The 13,802-nt window shown below is 39.8% G+C and overlaps 1 protein-coding gene across 1 annotated transcript in view; it reads right to left on the bottom strand.

The window, feature by feature from the left end:
• Positions 1–13,802, bottom strand: part of TDRD12 (tudor domain containing 12) — a 164,081-nt gene that overhangs the window by 131,364 nt on the left and 18,915 nt on the right. The window contains exons 9-13 of the mRNA XM_075073652.1: positions 11,358–11,556; positions 8,851–8,930; positions 6,687–6,763; positions 5,745–5,805; positions 4,240–4,344 (exon numbers count right to left, since the gene is read on the bottom strand). Coding sequence (XP_074929753.1) covers positions 4,240–4,344; positions 5,745–5,805; positions 6,687–6,763; positions 8,851–8,930; positions 11,358–11,556 — 522 coding nt within the window. The remainder of the gene's footprint in view (positions 1–4,239; positions 4,345–5,744; positions 5,806–6,686; positions 6,764–8,850; positions 8,931–11,357; positions 11,557–13,802) is intronic.

Here is a 13,802-nt window from a genome sequence, read left to right as displayed (position 1 = left end):
ATGCAGACAGCTCAGAGAGCGTCGGTCTTGTATGGGGCTTGGAGGAGACAATCATCCAAATATGTAAAGATCATAATGCTTTGTTTCCTTAGATAGGCAGCAACTATTGCAAGAGAACACCAAAGGGACTGTCAACTGTCCGAAAGACACTACCTTATATTGGTACTGGTCATCATCTATGATGAATCAGAGAAATCCTTTGTGGTTGGGGTGTACTGTCATATGAAAGAATGCGTCTTGGAGGCTGAAGGCCAAAAACCCGTCCCCCTATTCCAGCGCTGGGATAATAGTAGAGAGGGTAACCATCTTGAAACGTTGCAGTTTGACAAATTTGCTTAAATTGCCAAGATCCACGATGGGTCATCAGCTACCGGATTTCTTCTGGATCTAAAAGTAATGGGAGTAGAAATCCTGTCTCCTGTATTTAAAAGGGAGTGGGTCTACGGCTCCCAGTTGTAGATGATTTATTTCTCCTTGTAGAATGAGTTTGTGAGAGGGGTCCCTAAAGAGGGAAGGGGAAGAGGATGGCGGGGTGGGACAGATAGGAAGGGGATGGAGTATCCTTCCCTTGACTATCTCTAGAACCCACTTGTCCGAGGTGACTAGTCACCATGATGGTAACACAGAGCTAGTCAGTTGCCAAACTGGTGTGATGTCAAAGATAGTTGGAATGATTGGAAGAATGGGAGGCTTCTTGGGGTCTCAACCATAACCTCAAAATTGTTGCTTTGGTGGGGACCCGTGAGAGGCAGCCCCCTGACAAGTAGGCTGTCTATGTTAGAAGTGAAGTTTTTGTTTTTTCAGCACTGGATGTCATAGTGCTGTTAAGGTATATACTGCGGTGGTCGAGATTGAGGAGGAATAGGATATTTGCCTGAGCATCCCTTTAGCGCTGACATGTAGATGCCAAGAGAGCACAGAGTAGCTCAGGAGTCTTCAAGGGAGTGCAGGGAATCGACCGTGTGCACCAAGAATAGTTTTTGGCCCTCAAAGGTTAAGTCTTCCATAGTGGTTTGTACCTCCTTAGGAAAGCCAAGATGCACATCTCATGACCACAGCAGTTGAGATGGAATGGGTGGCGGTATCTGCAGAGTCTAACGAGGCTATAGGGCTGTACGGGCTAGGAGGTGTCCCTCGGATATTAGGGTCTGAAACTGTTCTCTCTTGGCCTTTGGAAGGTCACGACAAAATCTCCTCCAACTCGGAGTAGTTTAAGTAGCTGCATTTAGCCATCAGAGCCTTGTAGTTTGAAATTCGAAATTGGAGAGTGACTGATGAACATGCCTTGGATCCATATAAGTTTAAGTGTTTCCAATCTCTGTCTGGATGGTTAGAATGGGTTTGGTTTTGAGGTCTCTCTCTTGCACTGCATTGACCAGAGAACTTGGGGTGGGGCACAAGAATAGAAATTCTGCATCTTTCGCTGGAATGCAGCATTTTTTGTCAAAATGTTTGCAAGTCAGAGGAATGGATGTCGGGGTCCACAAGAGCACTTTCGTGGGGTTGAGAAGAGCCTCACTGATCGATAGTGCAATCTTGGAAGAAGAGGATGTGTGCAGAATATCAAGCAGCTTATGCTGCTGATCCTTGACTTCCTTCAAAGGAATCTGCAGGCAATCTGCAACCCTGTGGATTAACTCCTGAAAACGTAAGAAGTCGTCTGCAATTATAGGAGAAGGAGGCATGGTAGCCTCATGATGGGAAGAGGAAAATAAATGTAATGTTGGCGGAGCTTCCTCCTCCTGTCCCTTCTCCTCAGTCGGTACCAGCAGAGGTTCAGCCTCTGAAGGGTGAGACATCAATGGAGAAGGAAGAAGTTTATGTCTCCAGCTTTGCTCCATGGGAGGTTTCCCAAACTGTGCCCTGTTCATGGTCCCAGGGTCCCAATATAGCCACTGGGGGGAGAGTGGAACATCTGGATGCATCCATGGTGGTCTGTACCAAGACTGTGGACCAGATGTAGATTGTGCATAGTGAGGATGAGGAGGTGGAACTTGTCTGATAGACAAAGATGCGATGGAATCCTCCTCTTCCTCCTTATCGCTGGTGAAGGGAGGTCCCATCCTCAGGGGAGAAAAGAAGGAGTATCATGAGTCTGGAGGGAAGATTGGAAGAGGTCATACCTGAGGATAGGTGATTCAAGAGTGTCAGATAAAAACGGGTCTTTAGGTACCTGAAGTCTTGTGGAGGGGGAAAAAAACATCACTGGTGCTGGTGTAAGACTTGGTGCCGAATGAGGAGTGTGTTCCATTGAAGAGTCAGTAGATGGAGCAAGAAACTTAGCCAGCACTAATGACTTGGCAGGTACTAATAGTTTCAATGGTACTGAGGGCTTCATCAGTGTCAAAAAGGATGCCAGTGACAGCAATTTTACCAGTGCCATAGCTCCTGAAGCTGGCCTGTCTCAGTCTCCAGAACTGAGACAGTGCCAAGGGCTGTAGGTCTGCTTGGTTAGGGTCTTTAGATCATTTCTTCATTCCAGTACAGAAAGTACTTGTACAGGCTCTGGATCTATGTCAGAGGATGCTGAGGCAACTGACCTTGCAAAGGATGGTGTTCCTGCAGACTGTGCCTCAGAGTGTGAGGAGGAAGCCCATTTCTTCTTGTCAGAGCAACAAAGAGATGACTTCTCTTCAAGAGACATGGGGAATGAGGATCAGCAGATGACCTGGCAGAGTGTGAGGGCCTCACAGAAGCGGAGTCTGGGCCCCGGGTCCGATGCAGGTCACAGTGATTTCTCCATGAGGAGAAATTTTAACCAAATGGCTCAGTCTTTTCTGGCTCTGGCTGTTATGTCATGGTATTGGGACTCTTTTGTGGGACATGTCTCTCTCCCAGACAGCAAATACACTGTGGGTTGCTGTCCATTCCCAAGAAAGTGGCCCCAGAGGGGCATACCTCTTATACCCCCAGGATCTGGGCATAAGGGTTAGGGAACAAAGCTTCCTGGCCTGGAAGGGTGGGAAAATGAAAACCTAAGCTACTGAAATAGCTGTAAAGGTAAAGTTAAAACAAAAAAATAATTTTTTTTAGATTGAAGAAAGGAGAAGGAGAAGTAGCACTAACTACACTACAACTAACAGGTAAGGCACTAGCTACTGAGGGAATAGGAGAAGCGGACCCTGCTGTGGATTCCCTCCCAGACCAAAGGCGGCAGAGAAGGAACTGAGGGCGGTCAGACTATACAGTGTTATATATATGTCCCGTTTACAGCATAAGACGGGGAGGTGTACATGTGTGGTCTAACGGGCACTGCTGATGAAGATATTCAATCCCAGGCGCTGCCACACCTGCAACCATAGCATTCATGGGGATATGACTTGAAGAAACACTGCTCAGGAACCATTCTGAGGCCAGCTACCATCAATGAGATCCTTCTGATCAAATAAGCCAAAGTAAAATCAGTGAGGAGACTGACCTGCTATGAAAAATTCAACCAGCTCCATATACTTCTCTTGGATATAGTTGGTGTTGAATGAAATAATAAACTGGGTGTATTTAAAAGCTTTGGTCCACTCACAAAAAAACCCAACTGACCCTTAACATCCAGTCATTGAAGGATTTGTTGAGATAATATCCTCAATAATGGGACCTGAATCTCACCTGGACACATTCAAAATTATCGTGAAGTAATCAGTGGATGAAGTGAAAATGGAAGCTATGAAATGAAGGATCTCTGTGTTAAAAGTAGTAGCTAGGGCACTCAGGTAATAAAAGATTCCATCCTCTCCCATTCTAAATTCTGAGAAAAAGACACTACTGTCATCAGCACCTTCCCCCATCCCTCTTCTGCTTACTGCTGGTTTTGGCCCCCAAAACGGACAGCCAGATTCCTGGGGAACTACATTAATCACAGCGAATACATTCAGATGTATTCCCTTCTATGCCTCTTGTATGAGACACATATAGGCGAATACCCGTTTCCCATACAGAGGTTCCCAAAGAGGCTGGGAGGTTCTCCCAGTTCATTGTCTGAGCAATTCTCTGTTTCTTCCACCTGTATCAGAAAATAAGCAATCTCCAAGCTCCCGCCTCCTCCAAGAAATAGAGGCAGGGGCTGGAAATTTGAGAACTGAGTCTCAAAGAAGTATTAATCATTTTTTTTTAATGAACATACTTGCTGTTCACTCCTGCCCCTCTTTAAAACAAATTGAGTTCTTTAACATTTGAGGAGCGTGCTGGGGCATCAGAACCATCCTTTAATACATTCAGGGTATCAAACAATAAATGTTAGATTACCTTTTTCAGATCTACCAAAAGTGGTGTTGTTTCAAGAACTGAACATGGCTCTATTTTGTTGTTGAGAACAATTGGAGGTTGTTCTGTATTGATCTTTTGAAACTCCTGAAAGTACACACATCATTTAGAAAACACTAAAAAAAAATATGTACTAAAAAGTTTTTAATTCCTATGCTACCCCACTAAAGTGGCCAAAGAGTACATTTTAAGGAAAGGAATTACGAGTAAGAAAAGCTACTTGACAGTTTAAGTGCTTCTGCCTATTCCCACTAGTATAACTCACCAAAGAAAGTGAGACTCTGCATACTTTTTTCATGTGTTCAGACTTAAATATTCTGCTGAATAGTTGCATTACCCCAACAGGCATTTCATTTCTATATGGTTTCAAAGCTGAGAGATGATAATGGCATGCATAATGAAAATGGGAATGTGCAGAGACAATTTTTGAAAATCCTATTTTTTTTTTTAATCATTTGCCAAAAATCTGCACACCTTGTTAAAATCATGGAGACTCGATGATCTTGCATGACTGTTTTTGTTAGATAATGAACTAAAAAAAAACTACCTGTCAAACATATTAAAAATCTAGGCTAACAAATAAAGTCTCCTTGTTTGTTTTCCTAATGAAAATGAAGATTTCTTCCTCTCTTCACTGGAAATATCTCATTTTCTTCTCCTAGCCACTACACAGATTCTGGCTGCTCTTAGTTACGGTTTACAGGAACAACATCATCTGGGCACAAATCTGACAGAGCAGTTAATGGACTGCCCCCATGCTGTCCATTCAAATACAACTGTCACTAATGGCCTACGGGTCTGTACTTATAAAAACACTTTATTTAAGATGACACTCTAGGGTACAGATCAACTTGCTCTCCCACTTTGAAAAGGGATTTACAAGAACTCTGACACAAAAAGTTTTACCACATAGTCTCCAAGTAAGCACCAGTGAATTCTTTGCTGAAACTTCCTAAAGTAACAAACCTTAGTCATTAAAAGTTGATATCAAATAGAAAACTCTAAAAAAGTTCAGTGTATTTTAGAATGATGAACTAAGATTAATTTTTAAAACAAACTTTGGCTAAAAATTATGCTCTTTGGAATATATGTAAAATGTCTGCACATGTAATTTTTTTCAGATATAAAAGAACCAAAAAAGCATATGTGAATTCCAGAAGTTGCTCTCATAAGTCTATCTGAATCACATCTACCTAGAGCAAATCTACACAATTATAAAAGGTTATCACACTTCAATTACACAGAAAACAGTACGAATGCCAGGATAAATGCTAACAATTAGGGTTCTGAATATGAGGGCATGATTATACATATCTTGTCTAATGATAAAGCCATTCTTGTGTCCTATTAAACTTTTTATAAGAAAGTATTTAATATATTTTAAAATAGGACTCATTTGAGAACAAACAATGTACAATTACAAGGCCATAAAGAGCTTAGTAGTGAAGTTTATACAATAAAGATATGAAGTTAAGTTTTAGAAGTACCTGCTGTTCATAATGAATATTATCAGTTTTCAAAGGATCAGGATTCAAAAACTGCAGGAGCCTGAAAAAGCGTTCAAGTATCAAATCCAACACTTACAAAACAGTGATGTCCTTTTCCAAACACCATCACAACCAGTTTTTAATTTCACTTTAAAATTATTATATATACACACACACATTAGTATGCTGTGAAATATTTCAAATGTCTAGCATGTATGCAAAGACTTTAAATTCCCTCTAAAGAGCTGCAGAAATTCATAAGAAAACAGAAATTGTTGTTACTAATAAATCAAGATGTTCAGAATTTAATACTTACTTTTGACCTATAACAATCAGTTAAGGGAACCATCACTCAAATCTCAATAGCTAACTTCTCAGGATACAGAGAACTAAATCAAACTTAATCCAAGAAAAAGGGGTTTTGAAATTTCAAAAAGGGAAACAATCGACCAAGTCTGGCTTCAACTGCCAAATTCACTCATTTAGCTCTCTTTTCATGCACTTACTATGTATTTAAAAGGAATAAGGGAGGAAATATACTTCACAGAGCCACTTTTTCATTACATTCTTTATCTCCTATAGTTGTTTTTTAAGTATATTTTCATGTAACGCACTAGAATAAAAAAAGTTATTGCATGAATTTACGGAGGTATACAAAAACCCTTTGTTACAAAAGACTGAAAATTCAGCTAATAAATGAGAAATGCCAATATTTGCACTTAGTTGATGTTTGACTAGCTAAACTGCATCTAATTCTCGCTGTTTAAATGTAACCACTAGTTTTACTCCAAATATGAACCACCACCACCACCAAATCCCCCCAAAAGCTGAGTTCTCTTTTAATGGCCTCAAAACATTGGCTGAAAACACTTTGGGATTTGTATTATTGTTACATACAAAACCTGTTGATTAAAAAAAAAGACAAGAATATTTGAATCATACCTGTTTACCTGCACAGTAGGCTGTGCAGAAATATTTATATTTTCTTTAAAAGAGAAACCCACAGTTGCTCTGACAGCCTAACAAAACAAGACAAAAAATAGATACATACGTTGTCACTGCCCTGAGGAAAAGAGTATTAAAAAAATCATTATTCCATGTGAAAAATTACGCATGATAAGATTGGTTTTGTTTCTAATGCAAGACCACAACCACTTCCAGCTAAAAAAACAAAAGCTGCAATTAACCAGTAACAGCCACAGTCAGATAAGACAAAGTTAATTTCACATTTTTGAAAGACTAGAACAGACAACAGATTAAGAAAAGCAACAGAAATAGATCATTTTTGTTTCAGAATTAAGAGAAGATGCAAACAGATTAATAATTCACACCAACATTATCAGAACACTGAAGATATTTTAAAAAGTTAGACATTCAGACTATTGCAGTTAAAAAAGTTTAAACACCAAACAATCTAGAAATTAATCAGTTATTATACCATCACCAACCTTAAAAGGACATACTCACCCAAAGTATACGTGGCTTCACAAAATGGGATGCCTGTCCTCAAATCCCATGAGTATTTTTGTGGCTTTAAAATCAAATTATCCTATTTTAAAGTATTTTCCCATGATACTGTATGAAAGATCCATACAAAAGAACAAGGGAAATAGACTGACTATATAAAGAAACAGTGAAATTGATTACACATGAAGTGCTGTAATATGCTACCTATCGGGGTAGCAAGAAGAAGTTTTTCTGACAGAATAAATTAGCGCCCTTTTAACTCTGTTCCTTACCCCTGATTGCCATGTCACATCAAATTTTCAAGTATGAGCTACAACTTCATGGTTGCACATGCATAGGGAAACAGACTGCGTATGTACATACAAACAGAAATTCAAGTGACCGTCTATGAGCCTAGAGACAAGTGTAAAACAGCTGAAGATTCAAGCAAGCCAGTCCTCCAAGAACTCTGATCTGGGGAAAATCTGAATGTTGGTTTGAGATACAATTATTCAAGCTACTACTATACATAATGTATTAGGTGCTGCACTCTTCACTGTGTTACATTACAAATCATTCAGTATTTTCATTATAATGGAATGGAGAGTATGCTTATAAAATTTGCAGATGACACCAAGCTGCAAGAGGTTGCCAACACTTTGGAGGGTAGGATTAGAATTCAAAACAACCTTGACAAATTGGAGAAAGGCTCTGGATTCAACAAGAGGTAATTCAATGAAGACAAGTGCAAAATATTCTATGTAAGAAGGGAAAATCAAATGCATAACTACAAAATGGAAGATAACTGGTTAGGCAATAGTATTACTGAAAAGGATCTAGGTGTTACAGTAGATCACAAATTGAATATGAGTCAACAATGTGATGCACCTGTGAAAAATACTAATATTCTGGAGGGTATTAACAAAAGTTATATGTAAGACCAAGGAGGTAAACTGTCCCGCCCTACTCAGGACTGGCGAGGCTTCAGCTGGAAAACTCTGTATAATTCTGGGTGCCACACTTTAGGAAAGCTATGGACAAATTGGAGAGAGTCCAGAGGAAAGCTACAAAATAGTAAAAAGTTTAGAATACCTGACCTATAAGGAAATGTTAAGAATGCTAGGCATGTTTACTCTTGAGAAAAGATGACTGAGAAGGGCCTGATAACTATCTTCAGATATGTTAAGGAAAGCTACAAAGGGGACAGTGATCACTTGTTCTCCATGTCCATTGAAAGTAGTATAAGTGTTAATGGGTTCAATCTGCAGCAAAGGAGATTTTTGTTAGTTAGAATTTTTTTCCTAGTACCTAACTATAACAGTAGTTAAACTCTGGAATAGGCTTCCAAGGGAGTTTGTGGAATCCCCATCATTGGAGGTTTTTTAAAAACAGGTTGAACTAACACCTGCCAGGGATGGTCTCAGTTTACTTAGTGCTGTCAACAGAGCAAAGGACTGGACTTGACTACTCTAGGTCCTTTATAGACCTACATTTCTATGATTTTATGTAATTTATCTGGCACGGTTTTAATTTAGTACTAATATAAGCAACTGCAGAGGAAATAAATTAACTTTACATTAAAGAGCACTTCTGAACATCAACACATTTTATGCAAATTTTAATTTCAAGTTATTTTTCAAAGATGGTATGCAATACTTACAGACTCAGTTTTTCCATTAAAAGCAGGTGCAGCAATTTTTCTGCATGTCTTTTCAAGAAAAGAATTAGAAGCATCATCACCTAGAGGACGCATATGATTATACTTTACAACCACAGCTACTACAATAGCTCTCAAAAATAGATTTTTGTTTTTATTATTAAAAATCACCATATGTATATGAAACCATACATGGTATATAACAGAGCTATAAAGAAACTCAAAAAGCAAAATTTCCTAATTAATTGTATAAAATCTTATAGACATTTAGCTACTTTTATGAAGAGTGTGAATACTTCTAAAGCTTGTATAGTATCCACAGGGCACTGCATGCACTTTTAAAAATTTTGGACCACCATGCATACACTGCAATAAAAAACCTGTGGCTGGCCCATGCCAGATTACTTGGGCTCGTGGGGCTCAAGCTAAGGCAGTGTATAAGTGCAGTTAGACATCCGGGCTTGGGCTGCAGCCTGAGCTTTAGGACCCTCCTACCTCCCAGAATCCTACAGCCTGGGCTCCATTCTAGGCCCAAATCTCTTCACTGCAATTAAACTGCCCCTTAGCCTGAGCCCCATGACCCCAAGTCAGCTGGCTCGGGCCAGCTGCGGGTTTTTAATTGCAGTGTAGATATACTCTAGAGCAGGGGTCTGCAATCTTCGGCACGCGACCCATCAGAGTAATCTGCTGGTGGGCTGCAAGATATTTTATTTACGTTGACCGTCACAGGCATCGACGCAGGTTTGTTGTTCCCAGCCAATGGAAGTTGCTGGAAGCAGTGGCCAGCATGTCCCTGAGGCCTATGCCGCTTCCCGCAGTTCCCATTGGCTGGGAAGAGCGAACCGCAGCCAGTGGGAGCTGCAGGGGGCCGTGCCTGCAGACAGTCAACATAAACTATCTCATGGCCCGCCAGCAGATTACTCTGATGGACCATGTGCCGATGGTTGCTGACTCCTGCTCTAGAGGGTCTGATATTTACAGAGCTGAGCTTCCACAGCTCCCCTTCACTTAAATTGCCAATAGTAATATTGACAGTATAAATACTTGAACACATTAACCTTTATTTTAAAAATATTACAAAATTCTAAAGTTATTTAGCTACTACTAGTAGTGAACAATTTCAGTGCAATCAACGGTTAGGCGCAATCAAGACTAGCAGAGCTGAAGCAGAAATCAACATTGCAACTGCGAATAAGAGATGAGGTAGGACATAAGAATGGCCATACTGGCTCAGACCAGTAGTACATCTAGCCCAATATCCTATCTTCTGTCAGTGACTAGTACCAGATGCTTTACAGGGAATGAAGAGAACAAGGCAAATTATCGAGTGATGCATCCCCTGTCATCCAGTCCCAGTTTCTGGTGTGAAAGTAGAATGAATTATACTGTGAAAATAGAAAGGATTAAAGAAATGCTGTCTGTACCTTTAAGCAAAATTGTTGGAATGCTGCAATCCAGGTGTCAAGAATACAGACATTAACATAGAACAATTGCACCGTTTAAGGGCAGTTGGTGAAGTATTAGCCTTAGATCGATAAGAGTTAGTAAGGAAGTAGGATATGCATGTTGTGCCCCAGGTGAATTTTACTGTTTTGCTCTCTTTGTCCCTTTGTCTAATTCCTGCTCTTTTATCTGTATAACTAAGACTGTTTGGGTCTTGCATGGCCACTCACATTATCTGGGTGCTACTGGTGGAGCGCTGCGCTAATAAAACAGAGTGGTCTGACAAATTGAGAGTCCTGATTCTAACTTTGACACTGGCAACAACAGGCCATAAAAGTGAAGACAAGAAAGTTTGTGCAGAAATCAGAGTTGCAAGAAACAGAAGCACAGGATAGGATTATAGAACAGTTTGATGGTTTCAGGAGAGCAGAGAGAAGAATGAACAAACTTATAATATAATTCAGCAAGGTCCCATGACTTCCTCCTCCAAAGGTAATCAGTGAAACTAGTAACGAAGACAAGGGGAGAGACAGCAAAAGCTGGAAACTGGTAAAGCAAACAGAGAAATGGGACAGAAAGAAAAAGCTCAAGTTGGAAGAACAGGTACTGTTGAAGCCACTTATCCAAGGATTTTTTGCTATGTAAACTTTGTGCATTATCAAGCTTCCATATTTTTTGAGCAGATGGCCCTGCATGTATTTCATATAACATTCTACTACTTGTGCTCCTGAAGATTCTACAGTGTCTTTGGACTGTGAACACATATAGCCTAAAAAGAGACCTGAACACCTCACATTATACTAGAAATACAAAGTGCCCATTTCCTGATCTTGGGAACAAGATCCAGCAAACTTTTAAACCTAGAGGACTGCTACTATTTCACTAGAATTAACAAGGGGACTGAGTTGTGTTCAGGTGAAAAAAAGAGTGGTTTTTGGAATAGAAATTATGTCATCCAGTGCAACCAAACACACAAGTTATGACAATATAGTGCAGAGTTAATATCCCACTCCATTTTTTGGAAACTATACTGGACTTGAGAAGGAGTAAGTATACACTGTACTCACTTGTTTCAAGATTATTGTGAACCTTCCCCTGCATTAACATTGGCCAAAGAGCAAGTGCAGGACTGATGACTTTCTCTGGAGAAGACTTCAGACTTAATGAGGACCATGGCTTTTGACTTTTGGCAGAATTAACTGTTTTCTCTTTGGTCATCACATAACGAGCAAAGTTCTTTGCAACGAGATCATCATTAACACATACCTACAAAACAACACATTTCCTAAACATGAAGTACAAAAAGGTAATCAACTGAAAATTCACAATGTATATTTGGACTAGAGTTAAAGATTTGCATGCCACAGCATAGCAATGAAAATGAGCAAAGGTCTATTTGTGGACATTTTCAGCAGAATATCCTTTTAACAGCAAAACAAAAAGGGAAATTAATTTCTAGTAGTTAGCATGTTGGCACTTTGGAGTGCAGTTCTACTCTGAAAATTAACTTTGCAAAAACATTATGGGGTTCATGCTTACTGTCACTCACTAAATTCTGCAGCAAATGTGCTCAGTCAACATACAATGGTTTTCTTCTGTGAGCCCTGAAAGCTCATTGTGACTGGAAAGTCAAGCTGATTTCTTTCCTTCTCATACATCACTAATAGCAACCGCAGGCCAAACTATGTCTGTGCAACCTTGTTGTCTTCAAATGTCAGCACTAGTTACTACCACAGCCTCCACTGGCTTCAATGATATTGCTCAGGCATAACTAATTAGAAATTAGCAAGCAATTATTTGAAAGTGCACAAGAGGGAATGTAATCCAGCTCATTCATTCAGCTTTACCTTGGTAACCAAAACAGTAAAAATATATTTTAGTCACTAATATAAGCATATATTATGATGAATACATGCAAGAATATGCAAACTAAGGAGAATCTGCCAAAAAGCCAACTCACCTCTCTTGTCACATAGAGGGTTACTGTTGCAAAGCAGTGGACTTAAGTTAAGCCACAAACTTGCAATAGTTTTAACAGGTTAGCAGTCTAAAGTAAATGAAAAGTACTTTCCATGCTGTCTGTTGAGGCCAACATTTTCCAACATGGGTACATAATTCAGATACTAACATTCATATTTAGACACCTAAACAGCAGCAGACTGATTCTCTCAGCTACTGAGCACTCCAATTCCCATTGACGCTAATGAGAGAAGTATTCTCAGCTAGGTAAACTCTACTCTGAGTATATGTTCTTTGTTGTTCTTGGGAAATTTTTTTTAAGAAGCTGGAGTTTCAGGTAGTTTATTGAGTAGCACAATAGTAATGAACAGAATTTTGGATTCCTTCTAAATTGCTGTCCTTGAACAGTCCAATGTCCACACTAAGAAAATCATGCACTCCCATTATAAATGACAAGCATGATTAAAAAAAAAACCAGCACTAAAGGCAGCACAAACGGCACCTAAAAAAAAGGTTGATTTCTAAAGAATGGGCAAACAGTCAGAAAGCCAATGTTTTATTTTAGAAGAACCTGTTTGGCCTCCCAAAAAGACATCACATTGTAACACTTTGTGTATATCAATCACACATTTACAATTTTCCCTCCTGCAGTCTGTTTCAGCAGTAGCCCCATGAACTATCAAGCCAGGTCAGAAACTATGCATTTTGATTCATAAAGAGGCAGATGTTCATTTGAACAATTATTTAAAAGTTAAGTATTCCCTTCCCCACCCTACACACACAAAACCAGAAAGGGGCTACATGTTCAAAAACTATTCCATGTAAAACTAAGTGTTTTTCCCCAGTTAGCCATTTTTGGCATAACTGATAAACAAAATACACCTCTACCTTGATATAACGCTGTCCTCGGGAGCCAAAAAATCTTACCGCGTTATAGGTGAAGCCGCGTTAAATCGAACTTGCTTTGAACCACCGGAGTGCGCAGTCCCGCCCCCCAGAGCACTGCTTTACCGCATTATATCTGAATTCGTGTTACTTTGGGTCGCATTATATCAGGGTAGAGGTGTATTTCTTACAGTTCTGAAAAACGCACTTCATTCACTCTCCTATAAACCAAAAATAGCTGAAGGATTTTTGCACTGGAACAAAGAATAAAAAAGTTTTCAGGGAGCTATGAGCACCAGGGACTTACAATAAAGCCCCATTAAATCCTCGACTTTCACTTTTACAATAACTGACAGAAGTTATTACTGTACCTCATCCAGAATTAAAAACACTTGATTCTCAATAAACTAATCACATACTAAGGTGACCACAGCAACTTGCAAATTACTTTATGAGCATAGATCTGCAGATGGACAGATTTGTAAGTGTGAGGCCTTGTCTACACTTGCAAGTTGCAGCGCTGGTGAGGAGGTTACAGCGCTGCAACTTAGCAGGTGTCTACACTTAAAAGCTCAGCCAGCGCTGCAACTCCCTGTTTGCAGCGCTGGCTGTACACCTGGGTCTGCTTCCGGTGTAGCGAGACCAGCGCTGGTGATGCAGCGCTGGTC

Source organism: Chelonoidis abingdonii, chromosome 19 (genome assembly GCF_003597395.2).
Source record: "Chelonoidis abingdonii isolate Lonesome George chromosome 19, CheloAbing_2.0, whole genome shotgun sequence".
Classification (NCBI taxonomy): Eukaryota; Metazoa; Chordata; order Testudines; family Testudinidae; genus Chelonoidis; species Chelonoidis abingdonii.
The sequence above is the reverse complement of the archived record's forward strand: the minus strand, read 5'-3'. Positions and strand labels throughout refer to the sequence as shown.